Here is a 24,120-nt window from a genome sequence, read left to right as displayed (position 1 = left end):
GAAGACCACGAAGACCACGAAGACCACGAAGACCACGAAGACCACGAAGACCACGAAGACCACGAAGACCACGAAGATTTGAGTTTCTTGACTCGCTTTGGGACAAGTCGAGTACGGGGACGAGGGACACACGAGTCAGGACACAGAATGCAACTTAAGACTGAGTTCAAAACTGGTTCGCAAGTCACAATTCGTTTCGTCGTCCAATGTGGATGGACGTAGTATGCGCGCCTGCGTACAGTATGTGATCCATGTAGTTTAGTCGTGTCAGTGCTCAACTTCGGATACCCCGGACACCAGGCATCGTTCACTTTTATTTTCTCGTCCCGTCTTGTCTCATCCGTTGCCGCTCACGATCATGTCCCCATTCCTCCAAGGAGAACCCCTTTCCCCGGAATCAGAGGCATCACATGCATTGCATTGGAACGAGATGAAGACAAAATGGCTAACTACCCAACCACCCAGCTATGGGGTGGGCGTTTACCATGTTGTCACTCAATCCTTCTCTCAGTCACACATTTTGGACTCCATTCCATACCTACTCGGGCTCAGTCCCAGGCTCAGTCTTCAGAGTACATCCCGTCACGGCGGGGCGGCCTGCTCGTGTTTGCCAGAGTTAGCAGAAATGGGCGTCTCTCGTGTCTACTTCTGAGTAGATACTTCTCCTATGGTCTGTGTGCCTTGTGCGATTCGGCCTGCGTGCTCGCCTACAGCATCCGCCCTCCACCCATCCACCCGCAACCATAGTGGCGGAGGATGCCGCGGTCAGAAAACACCATGCTCAGAAGTCCTCTGCGTGAGGCTTAACTTTCTGTACGTAAGTATGAGAGTGTCAGTAAGTGAACAAGTGGGCAAGAATGGTTTGGACCGAACGAAGCGAATGAGCTGCCTGCTTGCCTGTCTTTCTGTCCATGGTTAGCGAGCCTGCTAGTATAACCGCCAGCCGGCGAGGACATGGGCGCACCGAAGCAGGCCAAGCAGACAAGGCACGACTTCCCTTCCCTTTACCCCTTCTCCGTGACTTGAGTCATTAACCGAATCAGTCACGCTTCTCCGAGCTTGCGTTGCATATCAGTGGCTCATCTTCGGTGATGACATGGCACCCGTTCAGCGCAGGAGAGCCAAGAACTGCACTGTCGGCAGTGATCAGAACAGACTGGATCATGTTATTGATGTTGCTGTTTGAAATCTCTGCCCGAGGAGCACGCGAATGGTAGTCCGGCATCGTGAGATTTGTCTGTTGGTTTAGTATAGTACCGAGGCTGCGAGGTGCAAGATCGGCGCATGTAGCCGATGCTTAGAGAGATGACGGAGGCAGGTAGGCATTCTTACCTGCAACGCCGTGAAAGATGTATGTCTGAACTAAAAGCCAAGGGTTTCCCCCACGAGATAGTTCCTGCTACATTGCCATGGGCCACCTAAGTTAGAGTTGCGATCCTCCACACTTCTGTCTGAGTGGCTGGCGACTTGTTAGCTGATACAGATCATCAAGGCTGGGGGGATTTTCCTGGATGGCGACAGTATCGATTGTCGCTGGAGCATAACAAAGTGGTATCGGTACAGGAGCTGACTTCTGTTCCAACGACAGATGATGACATCGAGGCTCACACATGATCGACCCGATGAGCATCGCCAGTCGCGAATTATCGAACTCACCGCAGGCCGCAAGAAGGTCGTCTCATCTGGCCGAGATATGCCGCAGAGATGAGACAAGGAGTGTACGCCTGGCGGCGTCGCTGTCGCAGCGCAAAGGAACTTTGAAGATCAGCGTGTTGGCGCACGGACGTCCTTGTAACGACTCGGAGGACGTTCGGCCACTTCCTGACATTGTTGGACCTTGTCTCCATACAAAAGAAACTTTGCCTTGCACCATCCCACGCGCCTGAAAAGGGTAGCTGTGGTAGTAGCTAGAACAGCAGAGGAAGAGTAGCCAGAACAGCAAGATAATCAATGCAAGGAAGAACACCAGAAAGGGAACGCAGGGGCAAGGGCAGGGTAGTGAACCAGGAGGATGAACCCAGGCGTTGAAGATCCCGAATGGTCCTGTTGGTGGTAGCTAGCCTGATTGACAGTCACAAGAAGTCTGAGGCTGCAACCTCAATGGCTTCAATATATTCGCTGTCAAGGCACGTGCAAGAACCGGAATATGAGTTCGATGCTGTGGATGGCCCGGAGGGGGGGTGGTTACCCGGCAGATCAGTCTATACCTAGTTAGAATTAGCCTCGCAAATCTCATCACGTGAGCCTCATCCCAGTCCAGTCCCAACCCGGTATGGCTTGCCACAGTGCAACTCGTACAGTTTGGCCGCCGCGGCAGAGCTTCGATGAATTGTTCCTCACGCAGCATGTTCGCAATTGTCTTTCGAGTCCCGCCCTCTTCCTCATTCGTTTCCACGCTCCAACTATCAGCATGTCACAGTCAATCACAAGACTGCTGCCCATGCAGGCTACAGTGACACCCCCCTTCTCCGCCACAACCATCACCATCATCAGCAGATCGATACCTCATATCCGGAGCCCCTGCCCGCAATGCGCCGGCCGAACATCCTCCCTCTCGACGCGCCAGTTCTCGAGCACGCGACGCCGGGATGCTCTTGTAAAGAATAATGTCACGAATATTGACTCGCGGCTCCCCAGGCAGAGCTCGATGAAAAGCCAAGTTCACAAGGCCAGCAAACAGCAGATGGGCAACGACCTGGGGAAACTGCCACAGACATTGATCCTTCCGCCGTCAAGCGAACTACCGCCTTGGACGACTCTCAAGAGAACAAAGATCCATTGGCTGCAACTGAAGACGGCGTTCAAGGACTGGTGGTCGTAAGTGATTTAAGGCAGCCTCACGGCATGCCCCAATTGAAACATGGCTGACCATTCTTTGCAGACTGGTAGTGTTCCTGAAATGGGACGCCAAGCGCGACCCTCTGACGGGCAAAAAGATGAGGAGACCCATGGAGCTGGACAAGAGGAGGGACTATGCCCAGGTACTTCATGAGCAGTTCCACATCGCGCTGGGCAAAGGGGACATGAGGGCCTTGCAGGCCATGTGCTGCGAGGGCTTAGCCGGCGCGGCGAGGACGCGCATCGAGAAGCGCAAGGCCCTGCGCAAGAACGTCGAGCGGTGGGAGCTCCTGGGCTACTTCGGGATCGGCTACCCGGCCTGGCTCGACAAGTGGCCGCTCTCGCCGTTGCTGCCCAACCACCATGCCCGCGTCGTGTCGGACCGCCTGGCGCCCTTGCCCGTTGCAGACTCGTACATTCGCCAGTGTATCGTGCGAATCCGCAGCAGGCAGCAGTACCAGCTCGCAGATATGGACAAGAGAACGACGCACAGGCACACAGATTACGTGGTCATCCAGAAGATCACCACCAAGGGCGAGGAGGGCCACTGGAGACTCTGGGGGTTGACCGAGCCGACGACCATGGATGAGATTGACACCATGCTGGCGGGCGGCACGAAAGACGTGGGAGTGACGCTGGTCGAGAGGATCCGGGACAAGATATCCAACTTGGCGGGCCTCTAAACTCTTTGACTGTACTGTATGTAGTATGACTCAGCAGGCTGGAATTCAAGGTCAAGAAGACGCTTCGCCCATGTCGACGACATGGTCCTTCCTCATCATATCCGCGCCAAGGTCCTTGTTCCTTCTCCTCGAGAACTGTACTCGCTTCCTTACCTGCTAGCCCGGCTAGCATTGTGATCATCCATGTCCCCATCGCGACGTGAAACGACAAGCGACAGGGACACGCAAGAACGCAATATTTGATCTCTCAGTCGTGGAAGGCCAGCCAGCCATCCAGCCAGCCATCCAGCCATCCAGCCACTATAAGTGGATACAGTACGGAACATGTGGATATATTACTATGGATTGAATATGACCTCGGGTTTACGTACCCTTCAGGCCCGTCCAACTAGTAGGTAGCTAGGTAGCTAGGTAGCTAGGTAGGTAGCTAGGCAGGACATACGCGGGTCTCTCTTACGGATTAAGGTCAAGCTCACAGACCCTGGGGGGAGCGTGGGTGGTGGGGGGGGCGGCGGGTGATTTGCTTTGACTTGACTTCACTTGAGTAGACTGCGCTCAGTCCTGCGTAAGTCGGTGCTTCGAATCGCGCCAGGCGTTGCATATCTTCTCGGCTTCGGTTCTGTCGTCTGTATCTCTAGGCCATTTGTATATTTCGACCAATTGTGGCGAGAGGCTGGGCGAGTTGGCTTTAGATTTGAAATATGCGCAGTAAGTGAGCAGGTAGGCGGGCAGGTGGCAGCAAGTGAGGAGGCACGCACTGAGCGAGCGACAAGCACGTTAGATACTATGCATCGTCCCAACTCTAGACAGTCCCCTACGTACTGCACCCTCGTTGTCTCGCTCCCTCGCTCGCTCTCGAAGCGCCGCGGGATCTTTGTGACGGTGGCGGCGTGAGCGAGTGCGTGAGCAAAGTGCAGGGAGGGAGTTGAAAAACTGCGCTCTTCGCCACCAGGCCCCTTTTCGAGGGTTATTTGATTGATTGCCAGGTTGATGGTTCGCTTGACTGGCGGAAGACCAGCTCAGCTCAACCTTCAACCTCGTCGCTACGGACGGAGTGACTGATCCATTCGTTTTCCGGCGCACGTAAAACTCTGGTGATCGCCAGAACCTGTTTTCTTCTTGTTCTTCTACCACCTCTCTTCGTCCATAGTATTTGCCACTAGAAATGAGAAGTTGGGCGTTTGCCGATTCACCTTTCCATTCCATCAAGCTATCCAGCCCACCAACCATCCTAGAAAATGAAACATAGTCGAGCATGTCAGTAATCGTGAGAGTCGTAAACGTCGTGGACCGCTCGTGATAATGGCACTGTTAATGCCGAATGCCGTCTTCTGAGCCCTTTGGAGCGAAGGACTAAGCACGGGATATATATACATGCCGAGTAACCTCTTCCGTTGTCATCTCATGCATACCATTGCCGCACCTACCCACCAACGAGGAAAGCCAAGTCGACTTGTCGAGGTCGGGTAACAAGAAGCTAGGACTAGCGGGGGCCTGATAATATTCCATACCATGACCCGGAGTGCCTCACGGGTGTCGACGAGGGCGTGCCGCGCAAATACGACATGACAGACCCGCGGCGTTTGGAAGAAGACACCGGCTTTTATCTGGTCCAAAGAATGCTAAACTGGAGGATAGAAGAGGAAAAGGTTCTTGAGAAATGAAGTGAAGCAAATCAAAGCGAGTGTGCTGGACAGAACCTGGCCTTCGGTCAGGCAGACGTCTGGGATCCCGTTTGCCGCATGGAGCGGACTCTTGGAGGCGGGCGCCATGACCGGGGTCGAGGGCCGGGTCGTTCGTATTACGAATCGCCATGTCAACCGAGTTTTCCGCGATGGTTATAACCGCATTCGCCGTCTGCCGCCACGTGCTCCTCCCTCAATCCGCTGGTCGAGGACGTCACGGAGGACAGGATCGTCTCGGTCTTTGTCCACATGATGCTGCCGGACGTGGCGCTGGAGATTATCTGGTCGAGGATACCGGTGCTCTTGATCGGGGCAAAACGGACATATATATCCGGGAGATTTGTGGACCAAGCCATGTCTGAACATGAGGCGAGTTAGCATTCGACTGCAGCACAGGACGACTCCCCAGAGTCAGAGTACCCACCTGATCATCTCGTTCTTCCTCTTGAAGCCTTGACCACCAGGGCCGCGAGGGCAACCTTTCACAGAACAAAAGTGGGTGCGGGAGTCGGAATGGACGTTCATGTGACTGTTTAATAGATATTGAGTCTGGAACGGTAATGCTGTACATCCATGATACATGCAGATGTACGCACCTCCAACGTAACGCCCTGCAGGGTGTTCATCGGTAGGAAAGCCACCGCCAGACGGCGGCTCCGACTGTGATCCGGATCTGACCCTCGATTCGCTCTCGTCGAAAGAGTCTCGCCGTACCGCGTCCGTGTGCTCTTCTCGCACAGCTGCAAAGGGCGACGGTTGCGAATGCTGTGGTGGCGTGGGCTGCGGGTCCGAGGGCGACGGGTGTGGTGGTGATGGGTGCGAAGGTGACGGATACGAGGGCGATGGATATGATGGTGCTGGGGATGGAATAGACATCGAAGACGCTGGTGTGGACCCTGTGGCGGCAGAACTAGCGTAACTCGATGACTTCGACGCATTCGAGTCACGAGTTGTCCCCCTCCACTCGTGATGTGAGGGGGGACCCATCGGCGCCCGAGGTGATAGCGCTGAATAAGATGCGGGTGATGCATATTGTGCTAAATGGATGGGAGATGGACGTCCCATGGGGGACATGGGAGCGAATCTACTGAAGCTCGAGTCGGGGAGATCACCTATGGCCGTCTTGATACTTGGAAGATTGTGCTTCAGATCGGACAGACCGGCCGGCGACGACCGGGGCGGCGATTTGTTCTGCAATGCAGGGAGGATAAAACCTGGAGGTGCATGGTCGCGTGCAATGGCGAACTTTGCAAGAGCAGGTGACTTGATGATGGAGTCCTCGTCCTCCTCGGCAGGGCCATGGCCTGGCTTCAGCTTCAAGCCCAATCTCTCGTTCAGCGGAGGCGGACGAGTGTCGAAGTGCTTCTTGGGAGGGTCTTCTGGTAGAGGTGAAGTTGAAGCTTGGTTTTGTTCTTGATGGCGAGGTGGGCAGGCATCACCACCGGATATCGGAGACGGGGGCGGATATCTCGCCTCAGCTGTATTCACCGGGGTATCGATCATCGCCCAGTCATCATCCTTGTCGGCATTGTTGGAGACGGCAATCTCTCGGCGTCTAGTTGCATCCTGCGTTGCCCGAGACTGAACCACTTCGCTCGGCCTGCTCATCTGTAGTCGGCGGCCATCCTTATTGTCCTCCTCTTCCACCTCTGACTGGCTCGCCGATGCTAACGCGTTCCTCTCAACGTGGCTGGCTAGTTCGAGATGGTTAGGATCTAGGGAACGAATCAGTACGCCGTCGGCAAAGGTTGGGTTTGTTCGACCCTTCCGCTTCTTCCTTCTCTTCTTCCTGGATGACGGTACACCGTCGGTCTGTTCCACGTCCGTCGAGTCGGAAGATGTATCTATACGGACAAAAGGCGCGGGGCTGTCGTGCGGCTCCAGATCCGGCTTCACCGGGACCAGTGGTGGAGTCCGATTGAGAATATCTGTTTCAAAGTCGAAGAACGATTCCTGATGGGACATGGAGAAACCAAAGGAATCACATGGCCGATCGTCCAGCGGCTTGATGAAAGAGGGTCGGTTGGACCCTGAAGGACTGTGTGGCTAGTCCTTGATGCTGTAGGAAGCAGTGTTCAGAGAGACAGTCGTGCTCTGCAATCAAAGTCTTCCGAGTCCGCTTCTGTCGCGTGAGCCATGTCAGTGCGAGCACCTCAATTGCTAGAGTGCGAGATTTGGGCCCGACTCGTGGGATCAAACGACATCAAATAACAGGACATGCGAACATGGATTCAGTGATCATGCAGATGCGGGTTGTAGACCGAACTTTACGTAGCAGGGGTCTAGCCGTCAAGGCTAAGAAGTTCCAGACCGACCTCAACTGGGGACACCAGCGATCTGCGGTCTCGCATTTTCGGAAGGCCACGGCGATAGCGGAGCCAGAAAGTGAAGGCACAAAGGTTGGACAAGTCATTGGCCCGAGAGGTTTGACAGAAAGAAGAGAGGGGTGAGACTCGCTCGTACCGGTGAAAATGGATTTCGTTTGGTAGTAACTCGGTAGGACGAGCGAGGGGCTCTGCAGCGGCGGATGAGGCTCCTCGCCTCAGAGGCTCAACACCCTTGGACGCTCTGGGTGGCTGGCCTGATGGCGGACAACTCTAGCACCGTCAATTTTGGGCGCCAGCGGCGGAGGGTTGTTGTAGGCAGCAAAGAGAAATTCGTTGTCGAGGGGTGCGGGCGAGGTTGAAGAGGGCGTCTTGCGAGACTGTGTGTCTGAGCGAAATCTGACGAGTCACCCAGAAGCACCACCTCCTTGTATCGTGGTAGGTGAAGGGATGCCACACGAGTACACCAAATATTTACTGGAGCCTTGGGAGGCGCAGAAAGAAGCACAGCCCCGCGGTTGCCCGGGGTCAGTGGTGCTACGACCGTTGCGAGAAGAGAGTCAGCTTGAGGACTGCAGGGATATGCCCAAAGAATGGACCAAATGAAAGTTTGATGAGGGAAGTTTTGAAGTGCTTTGTTGCCCGTGCTTGGCTACAGTATCGATGGCTGATGCTGCGTTTGCCGGCGAGGGCTCGTAGTTAGACTTGGACTAAGACGGCCATTGTGATGACCTGGTGAGTCTGGACGCGAGCATGCGGCTGTGATGGGCATGGCGGCCTGCCGAGCTAAGTTTCCTTAGCCTGCGATTGCCCAGTAGCTGCTCACCTCCCAGCAAAACCAGCCGGGGGGCCTGCTACGTTAAGCTGAGGCTCCTCGGGTGATCGGTAACGAGCAGACACTGGAAGATGATAGGCGCAGAGGGCGGGAAGAGTGGAGGCACAGAGGGCGCCGGGGGCACCGGGGCTCTTATTGAGACATTGCGAGAGTAAGGCAACCGTTCTGACGCCCACGAACTAGACATCTTTTTGACTGTGCTTGCGACAGCAGGCGAGGACAGCATTAACCTGATGAAGCCCGAAAAGAGCTCGAAGATAAGCGATCACCTCAACAGCGTGCACTAATGAGGGAGTTGGCAAGGCATGAAGGCCGCACTAGTCCAACCAGCGATACCTGGATTTCCCTGTTCGATTCAGAACTGCCTCTTCGTATTGCTGGGCGAGGATGAATGGCCATGAGATGGATATCGTGAGACTACGCGACTTCGTATCCGGCAGTTTGGTGGACGACAGACCACCTCATGCCTGAGGACCGAGCAGACAACCGAGCAGGGCGTGCAATGCCCGTTCCCGCAGACCACAGGATGACAGCCAGCTAATCTAGCGCTTCTACAGACTTGCGCATGGCGTTGGGAGGAACGAGAGAAGTAGATGACATTGGTAGCCATGAATCGTGTAGGGGACCGGCGAGTGCAGCATCCAGTCTTCACCACGCCCTCACCGTAGTCCTCAGTCACGGCTCAATGTTGTGCGTGCTACTTTGACACCCTCATCGTCTTGAGGATGCTCCTGCTCGACACAACCTGGCTTGGATGTTGCCGTGAGCCAAGCCACAGTTACGAAGAGCCTCAAGGGAGCTGTGCGGCCCGCTGTCGCTAGCTTGCTTGACGCCCGTGGACGTGCATGCGAACCCTCACTTCTCCATTACTGTAGTTAGTCAAGCCTCGCCTGGAGGTCGAGGGAACTGCCTGGAAGGGTTAGCCGCCAGCCCGGCATGCCAGAGGTGCATTTGACTGCAAACAGCACGGCCAAAGAGATCGTCGCCCGTGCAACATGGCCTGGCTCTCGCTGGGCGAATTCGTCCCGTCGACCACGCCCAAGTGCGTTCGATGCAAAACTCAAAACCACCTTTGACCTTCGCATTGGCCACAATACAGCACAAGCCGGTCCTTTCAGCCAGTCTGACCTCCGTCGGAGAGCTGCAAGCAAACGCAGGGATGCAGCTTCCTAAAGATGGAAGCGATGCGACGACGGAGGCCGCATCTCCTCTATACCGAACCCGTCACACTCGGCCTGCGTCTCACTTATGCATATGCTGAGCCAGTATAACTTGTCCAAGGACGCGTCATACAAAGTCATGCTGGGCAACAAGGCCACGGAGACAAGATCAGTGGTGATACCGTTTATGACCCATTGTTTCGCCATATGAAATATAGCGTGCAGCCTCGTAGGTCAGTTGTCCTAATGGACTCGTCTAATTGCGGCCCCCGAATCCTACAAAGTACCTAGGTAATTATATCAAGCGCAAGATAGCTGTGGTATGTCTATTCAGGGTGATCAGCCCCCTCTAAAACTGGCGGAGGCTTGGCAGGTACATCTGATTCCATCTCCTGCTCTGATTTCGTCGATCTTGAAGACTGCAACGACCCAAGAACGGCCTCGTCCTTGCCCTCTTGTCTCATACTGTGTCCAACTTAACGTCCGACGGCAGGCACTGGAGCCGGGCTGGAAGGTGCCGGCTCCGTACTCATACCATGCCGCAAATGTGTGAATCTCCAGTTTCCACGCCCAGACCGTTCGGGGACACGCCATCGATGGTTGTATGACAATTCGCTTGATGGGGCGGAAGGCGTCATCTGGCGAGAAGCCATCGATCTCTTTAGCACTGGCCCCAAGGCAAGACACATGTTCCACATCTGCTAAAGGGTCTCGCCCAAGAAGGAGAGAGACTGGTGCCCTCAAGTCGGGATGAGAATAGATTTTTGGGGTACGGCGTAACGAGCATTGAGTTCTTTTTCCAGAGTCCACCAATGAAGGGAGGCAGCCTGAGAACCTTCCGCCGCCATGTCACAAGGCCATACAAGACAGACGCGTTGACCCGTCACTGGCTGAGCAACGGCCTCTGGGAGTCGTCCTCATCGTCTGGCGTGGTAGAGACGTCATCCTGGCCACGGTAGAGGATAAAGTGTTGGGTGATGAAAACCACATCAAAGGCCATGCTGATGTTTGCGAGACCCAGTTTGAGAGGATTCCCGGTGATTCCACTCCAATCACCACCAAAACTTGCATCCAAGACGAGTTGTGCAACCGAGAGCACTCCACCTGTGAGATCGAACAGGATCTGCCAAATACTCCAGCCCTCGGTCGATTTGCGCTTGTAGTTGAAGAAGGCTTGCGGGATGTACTTGACGAATGTGGCGATCAGTTTCACATAACCCAACGTGTACAACTACGACATCCATGGTCAGCACCACAACCAGCGCCCGATCGGGACAATGAGACAATCTCACCACATCAATCCAGGCCCAGTCGAGCGGGTCCTGGTCTTTCCAGCCTGAGCGAAACACCACCACAAGTGTGATGCCTGCGACACCCACAATACTCCCCCAAAGAATACCCAGAACTGGCCTCGTTGCTCGCTGAAGAGATGGATTGGGGAACCTCCATAAGCGAGAGAAGAACTGCGAGTAGGTCACGGTGACCAGGATGACGGCGTGAACGCCGAAGGCCACATCGTTGAGTTGAACAGTGGGCTCCGGTGAGGCCGGGTGCCTTGCTGCATATTGCTGTCTGATAGTCGGTGAAAACCAGAAACAACATGTCGAAATACTATAGCACACAAAGCCTAGAACGTTAAGAAGAGGGAAGTCGATGGCCAGCCCTTGCGTTGAGCGCCGCTTCCAGTTCAACCGCGGTTGTGGATAGAAAGAAGCGCTCCATGATAATGTGCTGCGTCAACCTCAGCGCCTGTTCTCGTAATGACGGCCGTTGCAGACTCACTATATCCATCCCAGAAGCCTGATTTGATCTGTTAGTTTTTGCGCTGGATGGCTCAACTGCGTTTGACAGAGATGGTCACCTGGAAACCGCTCTCACGACATGAGCCCACTCCTCATCGTCAATTGTCATTGTCGTGGGACATACAATCGGCGGCTTCGAAGATGCGACATCGACCTCGTCTTCTACCTGAATGACGGCAGCTTTTCTCGCTGATCACTCGTCCTTGCAAAACTGCGCTATCGCAGCCCAAGCGATGAGGCGATCTGGGCTGCCGTTCCACGCAGATATGCACCCTGATAGGCTAAGAGACGGCGCAGAAGAGGGTCTCAAAGAGGGTGTGCGTACGGAGTATGCGTGGCACTGCCAGGCGAGCAGGATTTCTCCACCAACCGGGTTGCCCCCCGACAACCGTCAACGAGCAAGTCACTTGCAGTAGCGACAACCAGCGCCGCTTCAGACTTGATTCCGGTCTAGACAATAGCATTGATTGAACAATAACATTCTGTGCGACAGCCCTCTGCCAACTTCCTGAGCGAACCCTAACATCATTTGACTCGACTTAACTAGAGGCTTCTTCACCTGGACCTTGCCCCGCTTGTGAGCTTGAAGTAAACAAAAAGTCAATCGGGCTCAGTTCACCGACACCAGCGGCAAGGCTTCAGCATCCACCCTCCACCCTCCACCAAACAGATTCGGCGCGAGAACCGCGATATCTTCTTGTAGATGGTCTGACCGTCCTGACCTCCGGAGCATAGCCTCCCACGACCATGTCGCCGTCGCCCCAGCTCGCTCCGCCTGGGAGCAGTACCTACAACTCGGACACAATGCATGTTGGCGATGGGACCTGGGATGCAGGTAGAGACAACTTCCTTTTGCCTCCCTTGGTTGGGTTGAACTTTGCGACAATGAGATACAATGGTAAGAAGAGCACAGAAGTATCTGGAGAGCTGCAGCAGACTGACCCTTCAAACAGGAATGGGAAACAGATTCTTCACCTTGGCCGGCTACCACGGCCTAGTCGAAGCGCACGGTATCATCGCAGCCGTCACATTCCTGGGGATCGTCCCACTCGCCATCTTCCTCATGCGCTTCTACGGTCGAAATCCCCGGCTCGCGCTGCGACTGCACATTTGGCTTCAGATCCTGACACTACTTTTGAGTACGGTTATCATCATTCTGGGCTTTCAGGCCGTGGGCCCGAATAGAAGCCTCACGAATCCCCATCATGGCATCGGAGTCGCAATCTACGTCCTGGTATGGGTACAAATTATCGGAGGTTGCATGCTGCACAGAAAAGAAAAGGGAAGACGGCGGCTGCACATCCCTCTTACCGCAATGCTACATCACTGGCTGGGTCGAGCTATTGCTTTGCTCGGCATCACTCAGGTCGCGCTAGGGCTGACGCTCTATGGGTCGCCGCAGTTCCTTTTTGTGCTCTACGCTCTTTGGGGCTTTTTCTTGCTAGTACTATATTTCATCCTGCAATGGCTGTCAGAAAGACGAAGAGCTCGGTATGGCAATGATGGCGGCAGCTACTACAGCGACGAGGTCGTGGAGGAAAGAGCTGGCCATGGCCACACAGGCGTTGGAAAGTTGGCCGCTGCCGGAGCAGCAGGCGCAGGTCTAGCAGCGTTATGGAGGAGAAGGTCGTCGAGGAGAAACCCCTCGCCTGGAAGGCTACAGGCCGACGGAGCAGGAACCGAATTGACCGGGAGTGGCTCATCCTACATGGACGAAAAGATGTCCGACCGATCCCACCATGGCATCGGACATCGCTTACTACAGGTCGCAGCGATAGGCGGAGCAGTCGCTGCGGTGAAGAAAATCTTTGATCGGAGTGGCCGCGACGACGATTCCGATGTTGGCCCGTACAGACCACCGCTCGGTGGGAACCAGTCAGTCACAACGGATTCCATGTCGCGGATCGAGGAAGGGCGGCCACCTCCAGTTCGTCCTGTCACGCCAGGAGCGGGAGGAAGCCCAGGCTATGGCAGACCAACACATCCTCTTGCTCAACCGCCGATGACGCCGGGCTCGGCCTACCGGAGACATTCAGAATCGGCGTCGTCATATGACTCTTTTGTGTCTGGATCACCTTCTCGTCGGGATAGGAGGTCGCATACCTTCAGAGACGCCGTGGCGGCCGGAGGGGCAGTTTTTGCAGTTCGACAACTCTTTAAGAATCGCAGACAGCGAAAAGAGGAGCTTCGTGCAGAACAGTTGAGGAGAGAGCGAATAGAACAGGAGAAGGTCGCCCGGATGAACTCCCGGCACAGATACACAGGTGACGGGGTCACCCCACCGAGACGAGCCCGTCATGGCCGAATGGGGAGTCAAACGGCATCAGACCTGTCAAGTGATCTGAGTCCGCCTGGACCTGGGATGAGTGGAGCAATACCCACGGCGGCTGGTGCAGGAGTGGGCGCCGCCGCAGCAAGCGCCCTTGCCAGCAGACATCAGATTCGACCAGTGGGACAAGATCCTCCTATTGTACAGCCAGGTCATCCCTATGCCGCTGCTCCAGTCCCTGGAGCTCCGCCTGTCCCAGGCACCATGCCGGTGTCTGAAGGCGTGCCTCCCATTTCACCCCCTCACCTCGAATCTTCGGGCAGCGAGCTCTACACGACCGGCTCTGGCCGCCAGAGACACAGACATCATATCCGGGATGAAGCAGCAGCTGGCCTTGCAGGAGCAGGACTCGGTGCGGCAGCCGCAGACGGCAGCCGCCGGCGACGTCACAGTAGCCGCAATAACAATACCGACAGCATGGAGTCGCCTCCCGTTAGCGTGAAGATCAACATGCACAATGAGGGCGGGCGGGTGACATTACGGCGCTTGACCGAAGAAGAAGCCGCCTCACAGCGGCGGAAACAACGGCAAGCATCCGCCGCAGCAAGGAGACAAAGAAGAGGCTCGAGCATCAGTGCAAGTGACAGTGAAGCTGGACCCAGTGGCGCGGATCGACGGTGGAGACGTACGGAAGCACTGGAGGCCGAGCAGGCTGCCCAGAACGAAGCTGCTGCTCAACAACATGCGGCCGCACAGTATGGAACAGTATCGGCAGCTCAAGCGCCCGTTCCGCCGCCAGCTGTGCCCTATCCAACGGCGCCTGGGCCGACCAATATACAGCATACGTACCAAGGCCCCCTCCCGCCTCCGCCGCCTATACCCGGCAGTGCCAGCAACCTGGGATACCCGGCAGGGAGTGGAGTCACCTCACCCGGGACCGAGACAAGTGGAGCGACAGAGTACGCCAACAATCGAAGGAGGCGACGAGCAGAGCGGGCGCAGGCGAGGCTTGCAAAGGAAGGCAGGACAGGGGCCTCGGTGGAATTTACATGATCTTTGACGAAGCCCGAAACAATGCTGTGGTTGAGCGTTGCTACGTATGACAATGAAGGATGTTCACGTTGATAAGAAGAAGATTGAGGCCTTCCGCCTCGACCTGCATCTACGGGTCTGTCTGCTACTTGGGAGCTCATCAAGCTTGGGACGATGAGCACTTGTTGCATATACTACGAGATTTGGAGATAGGTTGTCCTGTACGTCCAGCGTCGGTGTCAATGATGCATACGGAGGAATGTTGAATACATAACGAAATGAGGTCTGTTCTCTCCTGAAATGCACAGCCACATATCGAATCAAGGATGAGTCATCGCTCTCAAGGTCTCCTTGAACACTCTCCTTGAACGCTGTGGTAATGCTGAATACTGGGGACCAACAGCTCGTTGGAATTGCGCCAACGTCTTTACAATCGAGTCCGAGGGACAAAACAGTTCGTACCTCGTAACAGCGAGGACGTCGGGCGTGATTGGTGGTTTGGATTTGCTAGCCCATCCCAGGAAAGCGCGGCGCAACATCTCCCTTCCTCTGCGTACTCGTCCTCCTGTATGTACAAGTATCATTCGACGCGGCCGAGTCCATGCGTATACGCTTCGGCGTTGCGGATTCTACTTGGTTCTCGAAACGTTGTGATCAGGTGGTGACATTATCAGACCTAGGAAAGACCAGCCAGCTACGCGATGGTGACCATGATTGTGGGCACAAATTCTGTGCCGGCTGAATTGTGTGGCATCTTGCTGCTGCCGCCATGATTACCCTGTAGCTGTGCAGGTTCATCACAGCGTCACGACTTCCAAAGGCCGAGTTCATCATTGGTTCGAAAGGCACGCAAAACGGACACTGCAACACAAGACTTGGCATTGCCTTATCGTTACGATGCTCGTTTGCGCGTGTATGAGCTTTCCACCACAAAATTGAGTCAGCAAGCCTCATTAGATCACGAGATCTCGTTATTCCTCTTAGGCTTCAGCCTCTGGGATTCCACGGCTGATTGCCAGAACCACTTCCCCCGGAACACTTCCGTGCGAGACCAAGACCGCCAATGGATTGGAGACCAGCATGGAGACCATCCTCAGCCGCTGAGACGAACGTTTGATTCACACCGCCGCCGACTAGCACCGAAACACATTCCAGAAATATTCGAACCCGGCTGAGTGAGCAGCTATGTCACAAAGGAAAGGCGCACGGGGCCTTGCACGAAAAGCGATGATTGGCCTACGCAGGGGTGCTTTCCTATCCTGGAAACCACTGCATTGTCAGCAGCAGACGTCTGCAAGCATATGCAGACGTCTGAGCAAGTGAAGACAATACAGGTTTGCCGTTGGCAGCGCCGCAGTCCACGTGGATGGTAGAATCCTAGCGTCTCGCTACCCTGCGAGATCCGCTGAGGCAGCTCGACGTCGTTGCAGCTACGTGACGTGCCAGTGTCACATCTGGTCAACCATGAGGCGCATGGCTCAAGGATCCGCCAGGAAAGACCCCTGCGGATCCTCATTGCGCATGCTCAAGAGGTGGGTCAATGATGCGTTGCTTCGAGACATCCTTGTCCTCGTGATGGTTTTGCGGTGGGTCTAATGGCGTTGCAGGCACACTCACACATGCTCGATATGCCAACTGGTATGCAAGACCAGGCTGTCATGCGCTTGCATCCTCGACTTGGGGAAGAGAGCCCCTAGAGAGCTATGGTACCAACCGTAGCTCGAGCCGAACATACCGTGCAACAACAGGCTGAATAACTTGCAAATCACCCAGGGACGCTAGTTTGTTACGCCCATGCAAGGAAGGATCCTTCGAAACTTTCGAAGCTATGGAGTCCAAGTGACAGGCAACCCAGTCTGTTTCTCCCCTCTCGAGCCTGCTCGCATCAGAGCACGCCTTCCCAGAAGGAGGGCGTAAAGCATCCTAGTCAGCATCTCTTGCTGCTTTACGTTGCAAGAGAGAGTTCCATGGAAGTTGTGGAGTTCCTGACAACCATGTCTACTCTCTCTATAGTCCTTGCACAGTGCTACATCCGACCTCCACCTGGGTGAAAGAGCCCGCTAAGGCTGCAACGTGTCATGCATCATGCAAGAGAAGGTCCCATGGAAGCTATGGAGTCTTTTCGCAGGGTTACGACTCCCTTCGTATCATCTCGAACGTCAGGACCTGTGTGCAGCAGCCTCATTAACGATATCGGATGCGCACGCAACGTCGAGCTACAGAGACTCCATCATGACTACAACAGTAGAAGAGGAGACTTGTGTACCATGTGGACATCAACGGTCATTAACGAGGATATGTGTGCACCCTCTATTCGACAAACTGGGCTCCACGACACTGCAAACCTCTCCCCGCGCTGTCACGGCGACGACCCCCAATACTTGTCGTTGGATGAAGATGCGAGGCACGACGTCAGGGACACGTACAGGCTTGCTTACGACTTGACATTGAGAGCGTGCCAACGACGTGCAACGGACCAACGGTCCTGTGAAGGTTGATGATTCGCACTCGGCCTACGAGGCGCCCAGCTGGTTGTTGTTGGTCACTTCTTTTGCGCATCTTCCTTCATGCCCTGCTGAATCCATTGACTCGAGTGCTTTGCAAACTCCTCCAAGGACTTCTTATCCTTCATCCTCTCCTTGATGTCCAGCTTTCTGGGCACATCACAGCCTCTCTTGACACCTTCTCTCGCACTCATCATCTCCTCCCACTTCTTGAGCGTGGGGAACTCGTCGATGTCTACACCCGCCCAGGCTGCCCAGATTACCCACCCGATAGTGGTGATGTCTGCGATCGAAATGTGGTCGCCGACAATGAACCCCGACTTCGAGGATTGAAGATGCTTGTCCAGCACGCCGTATAATCTCCTCGTCTCATTCACATATCGATTCATGCCGTACTCGATCTTCTCGGGCGCGTACCTCACGAAGTGATTCGCTTGCCCCTGCATGGGACCCAACCCGGCATTTTGAAAAAACACCCAGTTGGTCATTTCGTAGTACTCGCGGGTGCCCTTGGGAAAGCTGATCTTGTAGTCGTGGTCGTACTCGTCGACCAGGTATTGGAAAATACCTCCCGACTCGAACAGACGGATCTGCTCGCCGTCGGAGAAAGTGTCAGTCATGGCAGGAATGCGACCATTGGGGTTGATTTCCAGGAACCATGGTTCCTTCTGCCGGTTGGTCGCGATGTTGATGTGCTCGGTCTTGTACGGGAGGCCGAGTTCTTCCAGCGCTATCGAGGCTTTGAGGCCATTGGGCGTGGCATCCGTGTACAGCGTGATATTCGGGCGCTTGACGTCGGCCATGGTGTTTCGGGTCTGGGTTGAGAGGTGTTGAGCTTGCTGCTGGACACGATGCGACATCGCTACAGACCATTTATTGGAGACTGCAGGTCGATGACCAGGAGGCCAGGCCGTTCGCTTGAACCCATTCAGCATGATATCATAATCCGTGTCTCTAGCCGGTTGCTCCGTAGGTACGTTGCATCGAATCAGGGCGCAGGAAAGCCTTCCATTAGCAATATCTGCTTTGAAATCGATTTCCTTCGACTTTGCTTTCACCACCGTGTTGCACCATGTGTCTTCCTACTGTCTTTTGGTCTGGCTCCTTGTCAACTTTCCTCGTCAAACCCTCGACAGCACAAAATGTCCACGTCGGCGTCACGTCGGCGTCGCCGAGCGCGAAGGCGAGGTCCAAGGGTGCGGGGAAGCATGACGGCAATCATGCAGAACGTGCGGGGTTGAGCCCTAACCAATAACAGCAATGATTCGCCCCAGCAGCATTTTTCCCGTCAACATCGCCGCCCACCGCCCGTCATTCACCTCACCGTCGAAGACCAAGAGGCTCGGCGAGAAGGAACCCTGGTTAACGCCGTATGGCATCGTTAGATGTGCTCTTCCCCTCATGCGTCCTGTATTTCTGGTGTTGTTTCTATTCAAAAATCAAGTTCCCCACCTGGAATGAGTGCCCGACGTCGAATGATCACTCTCTTTGAACTGTTTAGAGTTCAATAACATACCACAAGATGGCGACTCAAACAGAAGTCATAACGCCGACTGCCTCTCGCGCGGCGCCCCCAAATGTGCGTCGCCGCTCCTCCTCCCACTCGGCACCGAAGAAGCCATGGCAGCAGGCTCGTCGTCCTTCCTTCGCCTCGAGTCATTCCAGACCGGACCCGGAGGAGGTGCAGCGGCTCTCCGAGCACATCTCGCGCCAGGAGACTCGCTCCTCCAACCGCCGCGTCCGCAAGTGGTACAAGATACGTTGGTTCAAGGGCATCACAGATGATATCAAGAGAAGAGCTCCGTATTACTGGAGCGACTGGAAAGACGCGTGGGACTATAGAGTCATCCCCGCGACAGTATATATGTACTTTGCAAAGTATGATCAATCCATATACCATTTACATATACCGTTTCCACGAGACCACTGCGCACATGTATCCCAATGGACTTCGCACTGACCACCTCTTCAGTATCCTCCCGGCGTTGGCATTCTCTCTCGACATGTTCACCAAAACGCACAACTCGTTCGGCGTCAACGAGGTCCTCCTCTCCTCCGTGCTGGCTTGTGGAGTATTTTCCCTCTTCGCCTGCCAGCCGCTGGTCATCGTCGGAGTTACGGGACCCATCACCGTCTTCTCCTACACGGTCTACGACATTGTGGTGCCTTCGGGCACCAATTACTTTTCCTTCATGGCCTGGATCGGGATTTGGTCCTTGATCATGCACTGGATTCTGGCCTTCACCAACAGCTGCAATGCCCTAACATACGTGACGCTTTTCACCTGCGACACCTTTGGCTTCTACGTCGCCTTCATTTACCTACAGAAGGGCATCCAGGTTTTGACTCGACAGTGGGACTTGGTTGGCGAGGCGAGTGCTTACCTCTCGGTCATGGTGAGTCTCCTCGTGCTCGGCTTCGCCTATGGATGCGGAGTCCTGGGAGAGAGCAATCTGTTGCAGCGCCACGTGCGGAAGTTCATCGAGGACTATGGCACGCCATTGACGATCATTTTCTTCACGGGATTTGTCCACATAGGGCACATGAAGGATGTGCACGTCGAGACGTTACCGACAAGCAAGGCCTTTGCTCCGACTGCCGACCGCGACTGGTTCGTCCGCTTCTGGGACATCAGTGTGGGCGAGGTTTTCCTCGCCATCCCATTCGCCGTCTTGCTCACCATTCTGTTTTGGTTCGATCACAACGGTATGTATGGGCGCGGCTCTGTCAACATTTACCATGCTGACAATCACCAGTATCGTCACTCATCGCGCAAGGATCTGAATTCCCTCTGCGCAAGCCGCCCGGGTTCCACTGGGACATCTTTCTCCTCGGCTGCACCACTGGACTTGCTGGGATTCTGGGCATTCCGTTTCCCAACGGCCTGATCCCTCAGGCGCCCTTCCACACGCAAGCCCTCTGCGTTACGCGCCAAGTCGTTGACGAGAAAGCAAAGGGCCACGTCGTCCGCGTGACAGACCATGTCGTCGAGCAACGCTTCAGCAACCTCGCGCAAGGCCTGTTGTTCCTCGTCACCATGAGCGGCCCTCTCCTGGTCGTCCTGCATTTGATTCCACAGGGCGTCCTCGCGGGCTTGTTCTTCGTCATGGGCGTGCAAGCACTCGTTGGGAATGGAATCACCAAGAAACTACTCTTCCTTGCGAAGGACAGGGAACTAACCGACGCGACGGATCCCTTGGCAAGGATCGAGCGCCGGCGAGCCACCTGGGCGTTTGTCGCGTGCGAACTCATCGGCTTCGGCGCCACTTTTGCAATCTCCCAGACAATCGCGGCCATTGGATTTCCCATCATCATTCTCTTGCTCATCCCCGTGCGGACGTGGTTGATGCCCAAGTGGTTCCGAGACGAGGAGTTGCGGATCCTTGATGCGCCTACCGCTGGTCCTTTCGTCATGGAGAGCGTGGGTGGCGCGTACGGAGAGAGCGAGGAGACTTCACCCGCGGCCAGGACACCACAGGATGACAGTGACGACAATGCCGTCGTCGACGATACTTTGGAACGAGGTGAGAGCCATGAACTGCACAGCGTACTGGCCAATAAACGGTCCGGCGAAAGGGAAAGTGAGAACACCGGAGCGGGACAGGGATCGAGCCATCGTGAGCAGCGGAGGCCCGACGCAGGCATGAGGAGGCGAAGCCACAGTTTCATGCAAAGACCGGGATAGAACGAGCTGTGTAGATCTAGAGAAAGGGTGTGTAGAGGTAGATGGGGCGATATGCAGGGGTAGACGGATGACAGGCAGATGGAGACAGATGCTAAGTAGATGTTGAACGAGCTATAGGGTGGAAGTGAGGCCACACTCTGATAAGGTCTGTATAGAGGAGAGGAGGAGAGAACTCCGATCAAGGTACAGTATGAGCGAGCCTACGGAACCGGCGTTCTTAGGTATGCAAGCATCTCGGCTATGTACTGGAATCAGGATCCTGTAATCAACGAAGCCAATCAATTGGGCATTTCTTGTCTGCTCGAGACTAACCACTCCAAACAACTAATTCATGCATCTGTATTCCTTGACCACTTGCTGCGTATTGTGACCAAGGCAGTCCACTCCGTTATTGAATATGATATGTCTAGCGAAGTACTGTAGGTCGCCGAGTCGTTGTTGACGTCCTTGCTCTTGACGGTAAGTATCTTTCATACGAGATGTCATGTTACCTGTTACTAACTAATTGACGTCCCATCCCGTCGCATTCAGGTCGGTGCACCTTCGAGGTCCAGGAGTCGTGGCTGGTCTGAATGGGAAGGAATTAATTAGTCGACATTAGTGTTCGGGATTCCTTGCTGGTCAATGGTGCATGTGGTGTGTCTGTCTCTTGACTGTCCTTTGCGCTGCTGTCCGTTGCACTGCTATGCTCTGTGCTGTGTGTTATCCTCTGTGCTGTGTGTCATGTCGTCCTTTACGCTCTTGAGATGTTCGATCTGCTACGGATGAGCCGTTCCGTGTGTCGTGCTATCCTTGCCCCTGACATCTTGCCCAGGTCTCTGCACGTCTGCGTTGGTGTCTTTCGCCTTCACCAGTCGGTCTCTCCAATCTAGTGCCCTGAAAAGACTGTCTCGGCGGATCACTGCACGTTGCCTCGAGCCAGTCGAGTCTGGTTGTTCGACCGCAGCAATGAACTGCAATGCGCTTATCAGTCATCTTTGTTGCCTTCCGACTTCGTGAAAGTCGATCAACACCGCTCCGAAGCATTCATGTTGCATTCGTCATCAAATCACTCAGTGGCAGAAGAGTCTGAAAAGCAAAGCATCGTTCTCTACTCTCGACGAAGGCCTTGTCGGTTCGATGACAAGCATTCTCCCTGTCCGCTGTGGATTGTCTTGTACCGTGCGCCATATGTATCGAAAATGTCATGGTGTCCGGACATACCAGGCCTGTGGCGAGCGTGGTGCGCAGTCTCGCTGCGGGCACTGGGCCCTTCGCGTCTTGAAGCTCCATCTTGGGAAGTCTCGGATTGCTTGCAACCGTATGGTTCACTGAAAATGCATGAGCCGCGTGCGTGCTCAGGTTGACGTTTCACCTTTATTTTCATATCCTTATTCACAACTCCCTCTCCCTCCCTGTGCTCCACAAGACGTTCTTCCCCTGACCCCAAATCTCACCACCCAATTTTGCCAAATTAGATCGCACGTCCTCCCAGTCCAGCGACGGGATCGTGTCCAGATGCAGAATCCCCAGCACAACCACCAAACTAAACAAACTACACCCACTGACCACGTAAAGGCACTTGAGCCTCAACACCGTCCTCCGCCGCCGATCGTCGCGGTACCCGTCCGTGCCGCGCGTCGTGATGTCAATGTCCTGCTGCGTGGCGAAATACACCATCATCAGCACGACCGACACGCAGATCCAGCACAGCAGCGACCGGCTGAGCAGGTGCAGGGCGGGTTGCGTGGCGTGGCTGAGCCGGAAGATCTGCAGGCAGAGGAACGACAGTAATATACTGAGGCTGAGGAGCCGCAGGAGGACGGCGAGGGGGGAGTACTGCAGGAGCCAGCGCGACATGAGCGACGAGGCGAACATGTGGGCGAGGTAGGCTGCCGCGCCGGCCTAGGTGTGCCATGGGTGTATGTTAGCGGTAGCCCAAATCATACCATGCCAGTGGAGACTGAGACACAGCTCGGCGAGCAAGTGACCACGGCATAAGTGCAAAACTTGCACGCCGCGGGGAGAGACATGGAGACAACGGGGAACCACCACTTTCATCCTGTGGTGTACATACCCACAAGAAGCTCAAGCAGATTTGCGCGATGGCGAGTCTTTGGACCATGGCATTGGCATTCTCTGGCGGGCTGTGGACGTGGCCCTCATGTGCCACGTATCCCTGGCCATGCACGAGCTGGTAGATGCTGAAACTCGTCTGACAGGCCCACCATGCCGCCGAGATGGTCGACAGAGCGCGGCATAGAAGAAGCGGTGCACTGTTCGGGCAGTGTTAGTATTGACCTTGTAAAAAGTCTGGCAAGCAAGGAAAGGAAACACGCGCGGCTCGAAGCAGTACGAGTACATGAGGTAGGTAGAGACTCCATCTGAGGCTGCTTGTTCGGTCTGCTCGCGAACTTACTGCCACTGCTCCTGGACTCCAAGCACGACAGCTACGCGAGGGTGGCGAGCCGATCGCGCCACGCTCGACGGTATAGCGTCGCCAGCTCCATGGTGTGTCTGCGCCGGACGGGCTGCGATCTCGCCGTAGGATGGTGGCACGGGCACTAGTGCCTCCTCCGGGTTCGGGGTCGGGTTTGCCAGCGGAAAGGGAGTGTTGCAGCGCTATGGCGGCTGCATGGCCTTTTTGTGCGCGTGCCTTTAGCTGGCACGGTATTGCCTCCTGTACGCGGGTCACGGTGGAAGTTGATCACCAATACTACGGAGTCTTGAGTGGAAAAGAGACGAGTGTCGAGGTGCGTCGAAAAGACACGGGTGTTGAGGAAAAAGAGCTTGCTGAATCGAGGCGCGTGACCGTCAAGCTGTCGAGGCCAAGTCTGGAGTGAGTTGACGCAGAGTTCGCTCACGGTTGTCGAATCATGTGACGTTGCACGCGTGCTCACACGCCTACAATTTCCCCGGATTCTTGGCCGCATCTCCAGCCCATCCGAGATTTCGGAACGAGCTTGACGAGAATCCCGGCCACATCGATTCGACAAGCTGGTATAGCAAGTCTTCACACGCAGCACGGCATCCACAGCCGCCTCAATTCAGGACCGGGAAAGACAAGTCAAGATGCAAGGGAACAGACACTCCGTTTGCTGCAATTCATAATTGCAAACTAGCAACCAGGACCGGTAACATCAGCGAGAGAAACCAGTCCGTCCCTCGCACGTCGAACGTAGACGCTGGTAGCGTCCTGCTAATTCGACCGCGTCTGGCGCCCTAATCACAGCATCCGACATCCCCTCCCGTGCGTTGTCCCGAAGTGAACTTCTATCGTGGGTATCATAAGCGCATAACCGTATCGTATCCCGAAAATGCTAT

The 24,120-nt window shown here is 55.1% G+C and overlaps 8 protein-coding genes across 8 annotated transcripts; 3 read left to right on the top strand and 5 right to left on the bottom strand.

Moving 5' to 3' along the window:
- Positions 1-2,440: 2,440 nt before the first annotated feature.
- Positions 2,441-3,521, top strand: A1O7_09799 (uncharacterized protein; the record flags this gene model as incomplete). The annotated part of the gene is made up of 2 exons (XM_007763784.1): positions 2,441-2,817; positions 2,882-3,521. The coding sequence occupies 2 exons, from the start codon at positions 2,441-2,443 to the stop codon at positions 3,519-3,521; spliced, it is 1,017 nt and encodes a 338-aa protein (XP_007761974.1).
- Positions 3,522-5,337: 1,816 nt separating this feature from the next.
- On the bottom strand, positions 5,338-5,562 carry A1O7_09798 (uncharacterized protein; the record flags this gene model as incomplete). Its single annotated transcript, XM_007763783.1, has 1 exon — positions 5,338-5,562. The coding sequence occupies one exon, from the start codon at positions 5,560-5,562 to the stop codon at positions 5,338-5,340; it is 225 nt and encodes a 74-aa protein (XP_007761973.1).
- A 752-nt stretch (positions 5,563-6,314) lies between these two features.
- Positions 6,315-7,171, bottom strand: A1O7_09797 (uncharacterized protein; the record flags this gene model as incomplete). The annotated part of the gene is made up of 2 exons (XM_007763782.1): positions 6,315-6,420; positions 6,453-7,171. 2 exons carry the CDS (start codon positions 7,169-7,171, stop codon positions 6,315-6,317), a joined length of 825 nt encoding a protein of 274 aa, XP_007761972.1.
- A 3,237-nt stretch (positions 7,172-10,408) lies between these two features.
- A1O7_09796 (uncharacterized protein) lies at positions 10,409-11,436 on the bottom strand (the record flags this gene model as incomplete). Its single annotated transcript, XM_007763781.1, has 4 exons — positions 10,409-10,756; positions 10,818-11,256; positions 11,308-11,325; positions 11,387-11,436. The coding sequence occupies 4 exons, from the start codon at positions 11,434-11,436 to the stop codon at positions 10,409-10,411; spliced, it is 855 nt and encodes a 284-aa protein (XP_007761971.1).
- A 638-nt stretch (positions 11,437-12,074) lies between these two features.
- A1O7_09795 (uncharacterized protein) lies at positions 12,075-14,649 on the top strand (the record flags this gene model as incomplete). The annotated part of the gene is made up of 2 exons (XM_007763780.1): positions 12,075-12,225; positions 12,281-14,649. The coding sequence occupies 2 exons, from the start codon at positions 12,075-12,077 to the stop codon at positions 14,647-14,649; spliced, it is 2,520 nt and encodes an 839-aa protein (XP_007761970.1).
- A 2,521-nt stretch (positions 14,650-17,170) lies between these two features.
- On the bottom strand, positions 17,171-17,935 carry A1O7_09794 (glutathione S-transferase; the record flags this gene model as incomplete). The annotated part of the gene is made up of 1 exon (XM_007763779.1): positions 17,171-17,935. The coding sequence occupies one exon, from the start codon at positions 17,933-17,935 to the stop codon at positions 17,171-17,173; it is 765 nt and encodes a 254-aa protein (XP_007761969.1).
- A 719-nt stretch (positions 17,936-18,654) lies between these two features.
- Positions 18,655-20,817, top strand: A1O7_09793 (uncharacterized protein; the record flags this gene model as incomplete). The annotated part of the gene is made up of 3 exons (XM_007763778.1): positions 18,655-19,010; positions 19,105-19,838; positions 19,889-20,817. 3 exons carry the CDS (start codon positions 18,655-18,657, stop codon positions 20,815-20,817), a joined length of 2,019 nt encoding a protein of 672 aa, XP_007761968.1.
- A 1,374-nt stretch (positions 20,818-22,191) lies between these two features.
- On the bottom strand, positions 22,192-22,674 carry A1O7_09792 (uncharacterized protein; the record flags this gene model as incomplete). Its single annotated transcript, XM_007763777.1, has 1 exon — positions 22,192-22,674. One exon carries the CDS (start codon positions 22,672-22,674, stop codon positions 22,192-22,194), a length of 483 nt encoding a protein of 160 aa, XP_007761967.1.
- Positions 22,675-24,120: the final 1,446 nt, after the last annotated feature.

Source organism: Cladophialophora yegresii, assembly GCF_000585515.1.
Source record: "Cladophialophora yegresii CBS 114405 chromosome Unknown aczIN-supercont1.7, whole genome shotgun sequence".
Classification (NCBI taxonomy): domain Eukaryota; kingdom Fungi; phylum Ascomycota; class Eurotiomycetes; order Chaetothyriales; family Herpotrichiellaceae; genus Cladophialophora; species Cladophialophora yegresii.
Note: the sequence above shows the minus strand (reverse complement) of the source record. Positions and strands in the feature narration are given on the sequence as shown.